The sequence below is a fragment of the Salminus brasiliensis genome, chromosome 23 (assembly GCF_030463535.1).
Source record: "Salminus brasiliensis chromosome 23, fSalBra1.hap2, whole genome shotgun sequence".
NCBI lineage: Eukaryota > Metazoa > Chordata > Actinopteri > Characiformes > Bryconidae > Salminus > Salminus brasiliensis.
The window spans coordinates 13,768,129-13,780,642 of NC_132900.1; the positions used below are offsets into that span (position 1 = coordinate 13,768,129).

The 12,514-nt window shown below is 37.3% G+C and overlaps 1 protein-coding gene and 1 long non-coding RNA gene across 2 annotated transcripts; one reads left to right on the top strand and one right to left on the bottom strand.

Moving 5' to 3' along the window:
* Nucleotides 1-1,663: 1,663 nt before the first annotated feature.
* On the bottom strand, nucleotides 1,664-2,742 carry LOC140546052 (C-C motif chemokine 20-like). Its single transcript, XM_072669174.1, has 4 exons — nucleotides 2,661-2,742; nucleotides 2,047-2,146; nucleotides 1,864-1,941; nucleotides 1,664-1,740 (listed from the first exon to the last, which is right to left on the bottom strand). Exons 1-4 carry the CDS (start codon nucleotides 2,740-2,742, stop codon nucleotides 1,689-1,691), a joined length of 312 nt encoding a protein of 103 aa, XP_072525275.1. The 3' UTR covers nucleotides 1,664-1,688.
* A 5,517-nt stretch (nucleotides 2,743-8,259) lies between these two features.
* Nucleotides 8,260-10,991, top strand: LOC140546171 (uncharacterized). The gene is made up of 4 exons (XR_011978308.1): nucleotides 8,260-8,291; nucleotides 9,463-9,571; nucleotides 10,705-10,781; nucleotides 10,976-10,991. It is a non-coding gene; the product is annotated as an uncharacterized lncRNA (long non-coding RNA).
* Nucleotides 10,992-12,514: the final 1,523 nt, after the last annotated feature.

Here is a 12,514-nt window from a genome sequence, read left to right on the forward strand (position 1 = left end):
GCCATAGGACCTCCTGAATGGATTCCTCAATTCCCTAATGAAATGGAGCTAGGATCTGGGAAGTGGGAATGATGGGTTCTGGCAAAAGATCAGAACCCTGGGGTTCCCCCTGCCTTGACAGGGCATCATGTTTTAGTATTCTTTGAACCCACCCTAAATGACAACAGAAAGTTAAAGCCCCCCTCCCCCCCCCCCCCCCCCCCCCACACACACACACACACCCTTGGAAATGATGAAGCCCAAGAAAGGCCACAGAGTTAGCATGAAACACAGATTTCTCCAACTTTATGAACAGGTGGTTTTCCTACAGGAGCTGGAGAAGCCGCCTGACATGTGTCCCATGTGTTCCTCAAGGGACTGGTTGAAATTAGAGTCATTGAGGTACACTTACACAAACCTGTCTCCCTAACACCTCATTAATAAAACGTTGAAAGATGGCTGGCGCAGTCATGAGTATTACTTGGTATTGGTAATGCCCAGAGGGCGTGATGAATGCCGGCTTCCACTTGTCCCCCATTCTAATGCGGATGAGGTTGTAGGCACACCGCAGGTCCAACTTGGTAAGTATGGAAGCCGGCTAGAGTGTCTCAAAGGCAGTGAGCATAAGGGGAAGAGGGTAGCTGTCTTTTACTGTTCTTGCATTGAGACTGCAGTAATCAATACAGGGGCGAAGCCCTCCATCCTTTTTCCTACTAAGTAAAGGCTCACCCCTGCAGGAGAAGTGGAGGGTGTTATGAAGCCTCTCTGACATAAGCCACTGTCTGGCCTTCGTTCCCGAGCTCTCTGTCAAATACCAAATACCAATACCAATGGTAGAGTGGAGGGCAGGTCACATGTGGCCAGTTCATCATTAAGCCTTTTATTAAGTCCTTGCTGGCCATCAAGGCCTTCTGTTCTCTTCTCTTTACCTGTGTACCGTCTGCCCCTCTATAAAGGTAAAGCACTGAGCCACTGTTTGTGAGAGCTTTTATGCAGAGTTCAGAGTGCAGGAAATGGATCCCAGCTTTACTCACACATTCAGTTCAGAATGGCCTTGATTATTGCCTGATACATTGAGTAAGACATGTGAATGCCCTTCAGTATATCATCCTAATCAGCATTTTTGAACAATGACTCTATATAATATTTAGTTTAGATCAAGGTCAGTGGTTATTATTTACAAATTTGTGGATCTGCTGAACTGACACTATTGGGCCCTTGAAAAGGGTCCTTACCCCTCCTTTATTTATTGTGCTGTACTGTAGAAGTGTTGAATGCCTATTCTTCTTCAGTAGCTTTTGTTCATAATAATATGAATTGCTGTAATGGTATTTGTATGTCTATGTTTATATTCTCTTCTTGTAGGAGCAATCCTAATGATCCGGTTTTGGAGTGCTGGTATGCGTTGATACATGTGAGTAGGTGTGTTGGCAGTTGATCAACAATGCTGATATGAACCTCTTCCTCTTTGGATGTGGTTTCCAAACAAGCACACATGAGTTCTTTAGGAAAATATTATAGCATTTATTATATTTAGTTTGAATAAATTAACAACAGGCATATACAAATATGCAAAGTGGGTATGCAAATCGCATAAACAATATATTCTTTATAAAGAATAGCACATTACTACAAAAACATATTAAAGTTATTTATGAAATATATATTCTTGAAAGAATGTTAGCTTCAGCTTCATCTGATGTCTTTCTTCAGTTTTTTCTTTGTTGTGATTTCTTCTTCGTCAAAGTCTCAACTTTGTGCCTGAGAGAGGAAAAAAAAGAAAATTACAGTCAATTCAAGAATGTTTCTCAATAAATGTCTTGATAATTTATTATTATTATTATTATTATTATTATTCACATGTACTTAAATGTCAGTACTTACTTCAGCATCTGGATGCTCTGCATCACCCAAGTTTGAGAAGGATCTGCACACACATTCCGGCCATAGCTGGTGTGGAAACTAGAGGGGGGGAGGGGCAGGAGTTTATTAATTTCATAATAAAAATTTCAGTGTAAAGTTTAAATGCAGTGAATGACAGGTCGAGTGTGTGGGATAAATACTCACATGATGGCATCGATCTTGCAGACTGTTTTGATGGTCTGGATGGAGTATCCTCTGATGTGAGAGAAGGGGAGCACGCCTTTGGAGTATTTCCTGCAGCAGGCTGAACAGGTAGAGAAGGAACAGCATGCTGTTATTGAACTTCAAGCAGTTTCTCTCTTTTCTTCTGTCTGTTTGACCCTTGCATGTTGTTTAATGCAGCCATATGCAGAACAAATCTTCACACAATGCATTCATAAACAGTGTTTTCTGATTCTAATTTAAATTCCATTTTACAGATTCCTCTGAAATTCTGCTTACAATTACTGCAGGTCAAATTCGACTGTCTCAGTACATTATTACTCTCACTTCTTTAAATTGAAATGGAATAATTCCATATAATTATTAAACATGAACAATCTGTACATTAAGGGGGAAAATGGTAAAAAAAAAAAAAACAATCATAACTTTTAGAGCATCATAATTTTGTCACAACAAGCACCGGCAGACAAAATGTTAAGAAATGTTTAGTCATTTCCAGGTGTGTTAATGCTGTAAAATGCAGCTGTTGCATAGCCGCTTGACTATTAATGTATTACATAGATTTCAAGAATGTAGCTATACAGAGTGATTCTTACCCAAAGCTGTAGTTTCCTGACAGAACAGACTGACTGTCAGAACCAGCAGAAGAGTGAGTGTTGTTCCAGAAAGCTGGGCCATAGTCTCTGCGTCTCTGTCGGTGTAGGGAGCGTGTGTTTCTCAGACTGAGTGATGCTCACTGTGTGACAGTTCAGTCTGTCAGTAGTGGCTTTATACTGTGCAGGAGGGGAATTACCTGACCACCAGTGGATTTTCCAGAGCATACGTCCACATGCAGCACTCTCTTTCCACAATGTGGAGGAACTTCAGGTTTGGGATTTTGTTTTCAGTGATTTTTAGACTTCTATATTTAGAAGTTCAGTGGTTAGAGAACCTGGATGCCCTTTTAAAATGTCATGGATGAACATGGAATCATTGCATGAATGGATGCTTAGTTGTTTTTGTTTTTTGTTTTTTTTGTTTGTTAGTTTGTTTTTTGTGTATTGTTTTGTATTGTTTATTGTATTGTTTTATTGTGTTTTAAGTATTGGAGTAAAGTTGGTAAGCAGGGGAAATTCTGCTGAGCTAATAAAGTCAGCCAGTTGACATACACTGTTATTCACTTATTCTGCTAATTTTCTATAACTTTAAACACTACTATATATTTTTTTTAAATTACCTTCCATGTATTAGTTATTAATAACTTACACAATGTAAATAGAAATATAAGGTTTTAGTTCATAATTCATTTAATTCATATTTTGTATATATTTGCAAGGAACACTAAATACTAAGACATTAAAAGCAATTATCTACTTAGAATTATTATTCTGTCAAGGTATCTGCCTCATTGATTTGCCCATCATATTTATAACTTTCTTACAACTTACACGTGTTAATTATTATTATAATTATTATAATTATTAATTTCCTAGACACTATTTAAAAGGTGGAGGGAATCATATTATGATATAAAACCATTATTTCAATATACATAATATATATGTGAAAATTGTATTTGTGGCAGATCTTTAAATCCTGGGTCAGATTCTTATGCTTGCTCTTATTCATTATTTCTTACATAACTCATATTATCATACTGACTTTATCTTTACATATTCACATTAATATGGCAATCATATATCTAATCTACATTCCCCCTTGTTAAACATCTGCCATTTAATTTCTGGTTTCAGTAGATGAATTTAAGTACCCTTGTGAAATATTAAGCTCTTTTTCTTTACTACTTTTTCATCTCGTGTATTTCTGTATTTCATACTTTTGCTGCCATTGTTTCTATCTTTGTTTTTGTAATTCGTGTCGACCAGAGGACGATGGGTTCCCGTTTTGAGTCTTCGTTCCTCTTAATGTTTTCTTCCTCTTGCTTTGAGGGAGTTTTTCCTAGCTTTGTGACAACGTCTGTTGTTTAAAGTGTTAAATAAAAAACAAACCTGATCTGACTTTAGGGCAATTTTATGGTGGGCTAAATGAAAAATCTCACCCTTTTGACAGCAATGTAATAGAGATTTTAGTGAACTGTCATCACTTTCCACTAATAGCTCTGCTATCATCTGGTAGACTGAAGTTCAATTCCATGCCTGTGTAAGAACACTGTGTACCAGTAAGTGGCCTTGGGCATGACCCCTAGCACTGCATTTACCTACCTGTAGCATGATTATTCTGGGCAGTGCTTAAAAATAAATTTTGGTACACTATCTGAATTATTTTTATTTATTTATTTGCCAAAATCAAACTTTTTTTTTTTACTGAAAACTGGAGTAAGGCAAGTAATTGTGCTCAAACATTGGCATCTCTTTCTTTTATATAGGTTAGTATTTATTATTTTATTTATTTTGTTGTATACGTCTTTTTTGAGTGACAGCTTTAAGTCATTCATGGAGTGTAAATGTTGGTAAAACTGATACTCAGTGAGGCTTGGGTTTTCTTTTTTGGCTGCTTTTGAACAATTCCCTTTTGCTACATTTTTCACACCTTTTTACAGGCAATTTGTTAGCAAGATATTTTAAAGATGAATTCAAATCAACTCAATCTTTTTCTAAAGCAAGATCTTTTCAAATATTAAAGAAATTTTAAATATGGTGTGTTTAACAGTGACTTTCTACACTGTAATTTAATATAATAAATTAGACTTAGAGTTTGGTCTACTCAAAGGTTTTAATCAAAATGTTTCTACTAGCTATTGTAAGTCTCTTTTCACGACCCAGCACCAGGTATTTTTTGCAAGTCTAGCAAGGCTAGTAAGTTGGCTGTGCCATCACTGGAGTTCAGATTCAACTCTTGACAGTTGTGACACTTGGAGGCCTTGGACTATACTTACATGTCTGTGTTTGAAAAGATTTTAAGTAAATAAGAGGGTTGACATAAACACCTAAAAATAATTCAAATCAATTTAACCTAAGCTTGTGTATTTGAAAAAAACTAAGCTTTTTCTGTAAACTTTATTTTTTCACATGCTCATAGTATTAAAGAAGGCTGTGACTCCTCAATTTTTATTATTTTCAGATAAAAATGCCATATAGGTCAACATAGTTTGTACAGTAGCTGAGTAGCATTGGAAATCTAAGGTTTGAATGTAGTTTGTGCATTTGGACTGATGTCCCAAAATTTATTTAGAGTAAAATTAAAGGTAAGTGAAAGTAGTTATTGTTCAGTTGGAAGTGTTGATTGTCACATTTTAATCATGTATTTTTGAATATGGAAAATAAGGAACTGAAAAAACACGAGGAATGAAAAAAAAACATTGTGGGTTGATATTTTGTTACAGGTCAGTTCTGTAACAGTATTACAACCATTCCAAAAATAATTAATATCAGTCATATCATAACACAAACTACTGAATCATAAACAGCATAAGATCATAAACATGAACTGTGTAGGTTCAGATGTAGTCTTTAGCTGTGTATTTTCCATTTCAGTGAATGTCTGAAAGAAATGCTGACAAATGTGTAGTGAGAACCCCTTTTGCGGCCTTATCTTTATCACCAATCTGGATCTAAAGGCCTCAGGGGAAAACCTACAGACAGTAATATAGTAGTAAAGTAACTGATACTATGTTGGCGTTTCTTTTAATGTAACTACATTAAAGACTGACTTTACTTTTATGACATTTCTATTGTTTAAGTATCGTTTTAAAGGCAGTTTTGTAGACAGGTTAAATCTAATCTTGGACCAAATTATACTGCACTTTGTATTCATTTCCTATTCACTGGTAGCCTGGGATTAAGCATAATTTTTGTTGGGAAAACTGACGCCTTCTGTTAATAAGACTCATAAGGCGTAAAGTGGTGGGACTTGTAGGCTGATATGTGGGCTGCAAAGGATTTGTGTTTATTTTCTAGGTCAAAGGGAGACATTATGCATCTGCTCTTTAAAATCAAAGAGCAAAATGCGTCTTCTAACCCATTAAGTAGGTCAGGGCGGAGACAGGCACCTTTAAAATGTTTCTGTTAATTCATCATACTTCCTTTCCAAACCCACAGAATTTCCTACATCTTTAAGCATGAAATGTTACAGAATAGAATAGAATAGAATAGAATTATTATGTGAATCTTCTCATTTTCCAAGTTCTTTTTTTCCAAGTGACCTTTACATTGTGTGAACATTTCATGATGAATGGGCCAACAGAAGTGATCCAGAATCCTGCTAACATTAATGTACATCTTGGTTTTATTGCAGTTCAAAAATACATAATCAGGATAGGGATGAACATGGAGAACACAAAACATTACATTTTCTAGCAAAATGTTTGCTAAATAAATTCAACACTTAGTATTTTAGAAGACATGATATCGGTATGTCTTTCAAGCCTTAACAGGAGAGTCAATAAACAAAATCAACAGAGATATTAAAGGTAAATAAAATCATAAGTAATTCGGGACCACCAAATTTGAACGGATTTCTTTTTGTTTGTTTTTACCATAACGTCATTCAGAGACAGTTCGTATTGGGCTGTTTCTCTGTGGCATTAAGATTTCTAGATATCCTGTAATCAGATGTAATCAGAAGATGGCAGTTATTGATATATATATATAGTGGAGTTGGGTTTTAACTTTGATATTTTGAAATGATATTCCAGTGTTTCACCAAACAAAGTGGGAAATACAGTTTATTGAGACGCAGCACAATGTAAAAAGTGATACAATTTGAATTTAAGTGCTTTTAAAGTTTTTACTCAAGTAAAATGGGGCAGTGGTGGTTCAGCGGTTAGAGCGCCGGGCTATCGATAACAGGGTTGTGGGTTCGATTCCCGGGCTCGGCAAGCTGCCACTGTTGGGCCCTTGAGCAAGGCCCTTTACCCTCTCTGCTCCCCGGGCGCTGGAGTTGGCTGCCCACCGCTCTGGGTGTGTGTGTGTACTCACTGCCCCTAACACATGTGTGTGTGTGTTCACTACCAGATGGGTTAAATGCGGAGGACACATTTCGCTGTACACTGTACAGTGACAAATACGTGCACCTTTAAATGTTGCTTTTGTTCATCTGGCCTATTTATTATGTTTTGTATTGTTTAAATGTAAAAGACAAAACTTGTAAAATCAGTTAAAAAGCTGAAATACATTAAATACATTTTCAAGCTGATCTGAAAAATGACACTGTATAAAGAAGAAACTTATTATAATCACAAAAATTATTTTGCTAGGTTTATGTACAGTAGTGTATTAAGTATTTTTATTTAATAAAACTTGAATACTGTCCTCAACAGAATTTACACTGTAGTAATTTACACAGAATTTACACAAATTATAATTAGATAGATTTAAAATAATACAAAAACTTACTTAACAAAATTCTCGGGTTTAACTCACCTCATCAGCAAGTTTTCTAACACAAACTGCTTATGTTGTAAAAATGATTCATCAGTTAAAAAATGACTTAATGTGGTATTAAACAATATAGCTAGTTTCATTCAACTGAAATGGAGCCCATTTAATTTTTTTTCAAAGTACATATTTGAGTGGCATAAATTCAGTTCAGTTTTTGTTACTTCATGAATTACTTATTCAAGCTACCTCAGTTAGGTAAACACTGTGGAGGGCACAAGTACTGGTCACCTTTGACTTGAATGGAACATCTCCTGATGGGGCAAATACTCAGAGAGTTGCACTGTTTTTAGGCTTGGCAAAAAATCAGTTTTGCAGATACAGGACAAGTGTTGGACTAAATTAAACTAAAGTAAAAGTGAAAGTATTTGTGTACATTAGAGGTTGTTATATACATGGTAATAGTTAATTCTCACACAATTTTCATATCAAAGATTCCGTTAAATAGAAATCCGAAATCCCATCATCATCAATTTGGTTTTTTAAAAAAGTCTAGCTTTTGGCACGTAATGGCATTCTAGGAACGGAACATTCACTGGTTGACCCAAATGCAGCTTCCCCTTCATCCGAAAAATCCCCCCCGCTTCCTCTACCTATAGAGCAGTCCCAAAAATTTCCCCAAGTTAATGTATAAAAGCAGAAAATACAAATGCCTGGTGTTACAGCGAGTTTGGCAGATTTTGAAGTGGATTGATCTTCACCTTAATCACCGCTGCCATCATCTTCGTCACCTTGTTTGGTTGCTCTCTACATCATCGACTGACTCATTTCAATACACAATGACCAAACTGTTCCTCGTCCTGCCTACCGTACTGGTGCTGCTGTGTATTTGGGTGTCTCTGGGAGAATCCAGTAAGTAGACCATGACTTTTGACTTCAGTCACTACTGTACAGAACTCCCTGGCTGAATGTGAATGGCCTAGTTTAGAATGAAGTTACGAAGTTCTTACGCTGTACCTTCACTTTGATGAAGCATTCTCGGAATTACAATATGACCCATTTGTAGCCATATGGGCATGAGGTGAAATGTAATAGCTTAGTTATTTTTACATGTATAGATTTAGGATATGCAACATTCTGCTGTGAACTGCTACTCTGAATATATGGTTGATTCTGAGATTTCACTGCAGGGTTTTACACCTTACTCTGTGGTTTTGCCTGATGGAAGCTAGGAATCACATTTCTTTTCTTTGTTTTGGTTTATTACAATATGTCACGGTTTTAAGTGTAAAATATATACCTTTATCTGACCATATGCCTCCCTAAGGTCTAGCATCTATAGAGCTCTCAGAGCGTGTGTAGAATTCAAAATTTAAACACAAAAACTTTGGTATGACTAAAATCAAATGTTAAAATATAACCGTTCCATGCAAGGATGGAAAGACAATATGCATACAAGCATTATTTTTATTTATTATTATTTATTTTATTTAAGTATAAAAAAAAAAACCATAAAAATACACAATACATCTCATCAAACCCAGGATGACAAACGTGACCAATGTGGCAACAAAAGCCTTAAAGTACTCTACTAAATATTATTATGTATTAATTTTATATTATCCTATTAATCATAAATGTATTTGATCAAAATGTTTAGATTACTATTATTAATACCATTTCTTTATATGTATTTCAAAACATAGTAAAATAACCCAGCATTGCATAAACACAAGTGGTTCTACAGGCCTTAAACACAGCTGTATAAACCTTGGTCTTAATCAGTGAGTGGTCTGCATAGAAAGCTAAACAGACCTGGATGGAAGTGACTGTTGTTTCACAATAACAATAGTTTTGAATATTAAAAAATGTCATCACCAGCTGGTACACATCCTTAGTTGGTGTCTGACTGTGGGGTGGATAGACGAATAGATGGATGCTATGATGTAAGCAGATGCTAGCAGTGCATGTCCACTGTCCTGTTCTAAATCTCTATTTTTCTCACCCTTGGCATCATGTAAGCTTTCCCAGTATGATGAGATATTGCGTTCAGTTAATGTACAGCATGTTGTTCTATGTGCAGGTCCAGTGAAGTGCTGTACAAACTTCTCCCCAAACCCTCTTCCTCTCAAATGGGTGAAGCATTTCAGCATACAGGATGCCAATGGGGTGTGCCGGCTGAGCTCTGTGATGTAAGTAAAGGATAAGTTCAGCTCTCTTAACACTTTGCAAATGCTGTGCTATGGTGGCTCGGTGCTTAGAGGGCTGTGTTATTAAAAAAAAAAAAAAGTAAAGGTGCACGTATTTGTCACTGTACACTGTACAGCGAAATGTGTCCTCCGCATTTAACCCATCTGGTAGTGAACACACACACACATATGTGTTAGGGGCAGTGAGTACACACATACACCCAGAGTGGTGGGCAGCCAACTCCAGCGCCTGGGGAGCAGACAGGGTAAAGGGCCTTGCTCAAGGGCCCAACAGTGGCAGCTTGCCGAGCCCGGGAATCGAACCCACAACCCTGTTATCGATATCCCTGTACTCTAACCGCTGAGCCACCACTGCCCACTCACAGGGTTGGGGTTGTGATGGGAGTGATTGCAGATGCCCTCATCCGTCCTTTTGGGACGTTCATATCATTTCATTTAATAATCAGTTCCGGCACCAACGATCAACGTTGGGCCGTCTACTAGTCTACTAGTCTACTCTAGTCTACTCTTTTCTGTTGTTGCCCCGAGGAGAAAAGGATCCCCTCCTGAGTCTCGGTGTAAAGATACATCTTTAAGAGATATAAGACCAATTTGTGTTCATCTGGAAGTGGCCGTTACGCTCGTAAAAGTGGATGACAACATGTTAATTGGACACTGTTGACGTAGCTTATTGATGGATGTTCTTGATCATTAGCATTTAGTTAGTATTAAGGTTTTAATGACCAATCATAGGGGTAAAGTTGTTGTTGTTTCATTGAAATTTGAGTATAACTGTTAATGCGCAGACACTTAGGAGTTTTAGGACTTGTAGGACTTTTAGGATATTAACACATTTAAAATTAAAATGATCTTTTATATTATTAAAACAATATTATTTTCTAATTTTGTTATTTTACTTTGAAAGAAATAACAAAGAATAAGTAACTTTGTAATTAATTCTTTGGTATTGAAACAGGCAAAAGTTATTATGGCCCTATATAGAACTACTGAATTTATTTTTAGAGTGCATTATATAAGCTTTAGTCTTATTGGATAATGCGGTGGGTTAACATGCAATGGAAAGTGATAGTAATGGTAAAGTTGATGCATTTGCTTCCATTTCCCTCTCTTTGCAGATTTACAACAGTGAAAAACAAAAAGATCTGTGCCAATCCTGACGCTCCATGGGTTAAGAATACTATCAGCCACATCAGTAAGTTCACCACTGTAGAGATGGCTACATAATAGCATAGCTGATAGTTTTATAAATTAAAGAACATAAGCATCTAGTTTCAGCAAGAACATCAAGAACTATGGCTGAATAGTGACTGATAGTACTAGCAATACAAATAGTTTTTCCATCTTCTGCTTTGAACTGGTTGACTAATGAAACCATGTTTCTTTCAGAAAATAAGAACAAACAAACTGAGCAGCAGTCTGAAATCTGAAGAGTGTCTGATCATCAGCTGGGCTTCCGCCTTACAGTTCAACCATCTCACCCAGTTTTAATTTAAATTTCGATTATCTATTGAATGTACGATTGTGATTGCACTTATCAGAAGTACGACTGGAATAAAGGATGTTACCTCAGAACCTGCTTTTGTGGTTTTGTGATCTTAAGATGTGATGAGGAGCTCAGTGCAGACTCCTCCTGTAGTCTTTCTCTGTGGTTACAGTACTGCTCAGTACTCAGGGCTGCAATACCGCTACCGCCCTTCAGGTGGCGGAGAAGACACCATGTGACGTCACTCGGTTGCCAGTACCACAGGAAATAAGCGCTGCTGGTTTAAAACAAATGGTTATGTTATGGTTAAAATGAATATAAAATTATGCAGCCATGTTTTTTTTTTCTCAGAATATTACTCCAGCCCTCAGATCTGTACACATGCTACTACACTAAAGTAAGAATAATTATATCCCTGTTAAAAGAACATGGGGTGCAATGTTGCTGGACAATTCATATCCCTAGCATGATGCAGAATATTTACATTTACATTTACATTTACGGCATTTAGCAGACGCTCTTATCCAGAGCGACTTACAAGGTTACTCGTATTACAGAAGTGGGCCAATGTAGTGTTAGGAGTCTTGCCCAGGGACTCTTATTGGTGTAGCGCAGCATAGTCACCCAGACCGGGAATCGAACCCTGGGCTCCCACATGGTGTTGTTGTAACGCAATGGTAGGTGGTGGTGTTATCTGTTGTGCCACACCAACCATATATCTACAGTAAAGCTAGTAAAATTAGATATGTGGACCCCATACTTGTCATTTCCAAAGGCTTATATGGTTTGTCTTTTTGCAGCATCAAAAACAGTGAATCTATAAGATTGAAGGCAAATGTACAGTTGCATACAGTTGTATCTTACCAACAAAAAAAAATATGGTAACAATAACCTAAACACACCAAAACATTACATTAATGCAAATGCTTATTTACACATAGTTACAACTGACCAGCTGCAATCAAGCTGCATAGCCAGATACTTCAGCTTCTGGCAATGTACTTGATGAATCTTAGCTTATTCCTCATGGACAGTGGCCTCCAGCTCACTACAATTCTTGGGTTTGCGTGATCACACCAAAGATTTTTTATAGGGTTCAGTTCAGGCCACTGTGATGACCTCTCCTCCAGGACATCTTCTGAAACCAAGCCCTGGGTTAGATTCCCGGGCTTGGCAAGCTGCCACTGTTGGGCCCTTGAGCAAGGCCCTTTACCCTCTCTACTCCCCGGGCGCTGGAGTTGGCTGCCCACCGCTCTGGGTGTGTGTGTGTACTTACTGCCCCTAGCTCACTAGTGTGCGTGTGTGTGTGTTCACTACCACAGATGGGTTAAATGCGGAGGACCCATTTCGCTGTACAGTGACAAATACGTGCACCTTTACCTTTACCTTGGTGGACTCTGATGCTTGGGATCACTGTCCTGTTGGAAGGGCCAATGATTCCC

Coding starts and splice junctions, on each gene's coding strand:
- LOC140546052 (XM_072669174.1), bottom strand. CDS start 2,742: ATGGCCCAGCTTTCTGGAACAACACTCACTCTTCTGCTGGTTCTGACA. Junction 2,147..2,660: donor TCAGGAAACTACAGCTTTGG/GTAAGAATCACT, acceptor CTACCTGTTCAG/CCTGCTGCAGGAAATACTCC. Junction 1,741..1,863: donor CAGAGCATCCAGATGCTGAA/GTAAGTACTGAC, acceptor TTCCTCTCTCAG/GCACAAAGTTGAGACTTTGA.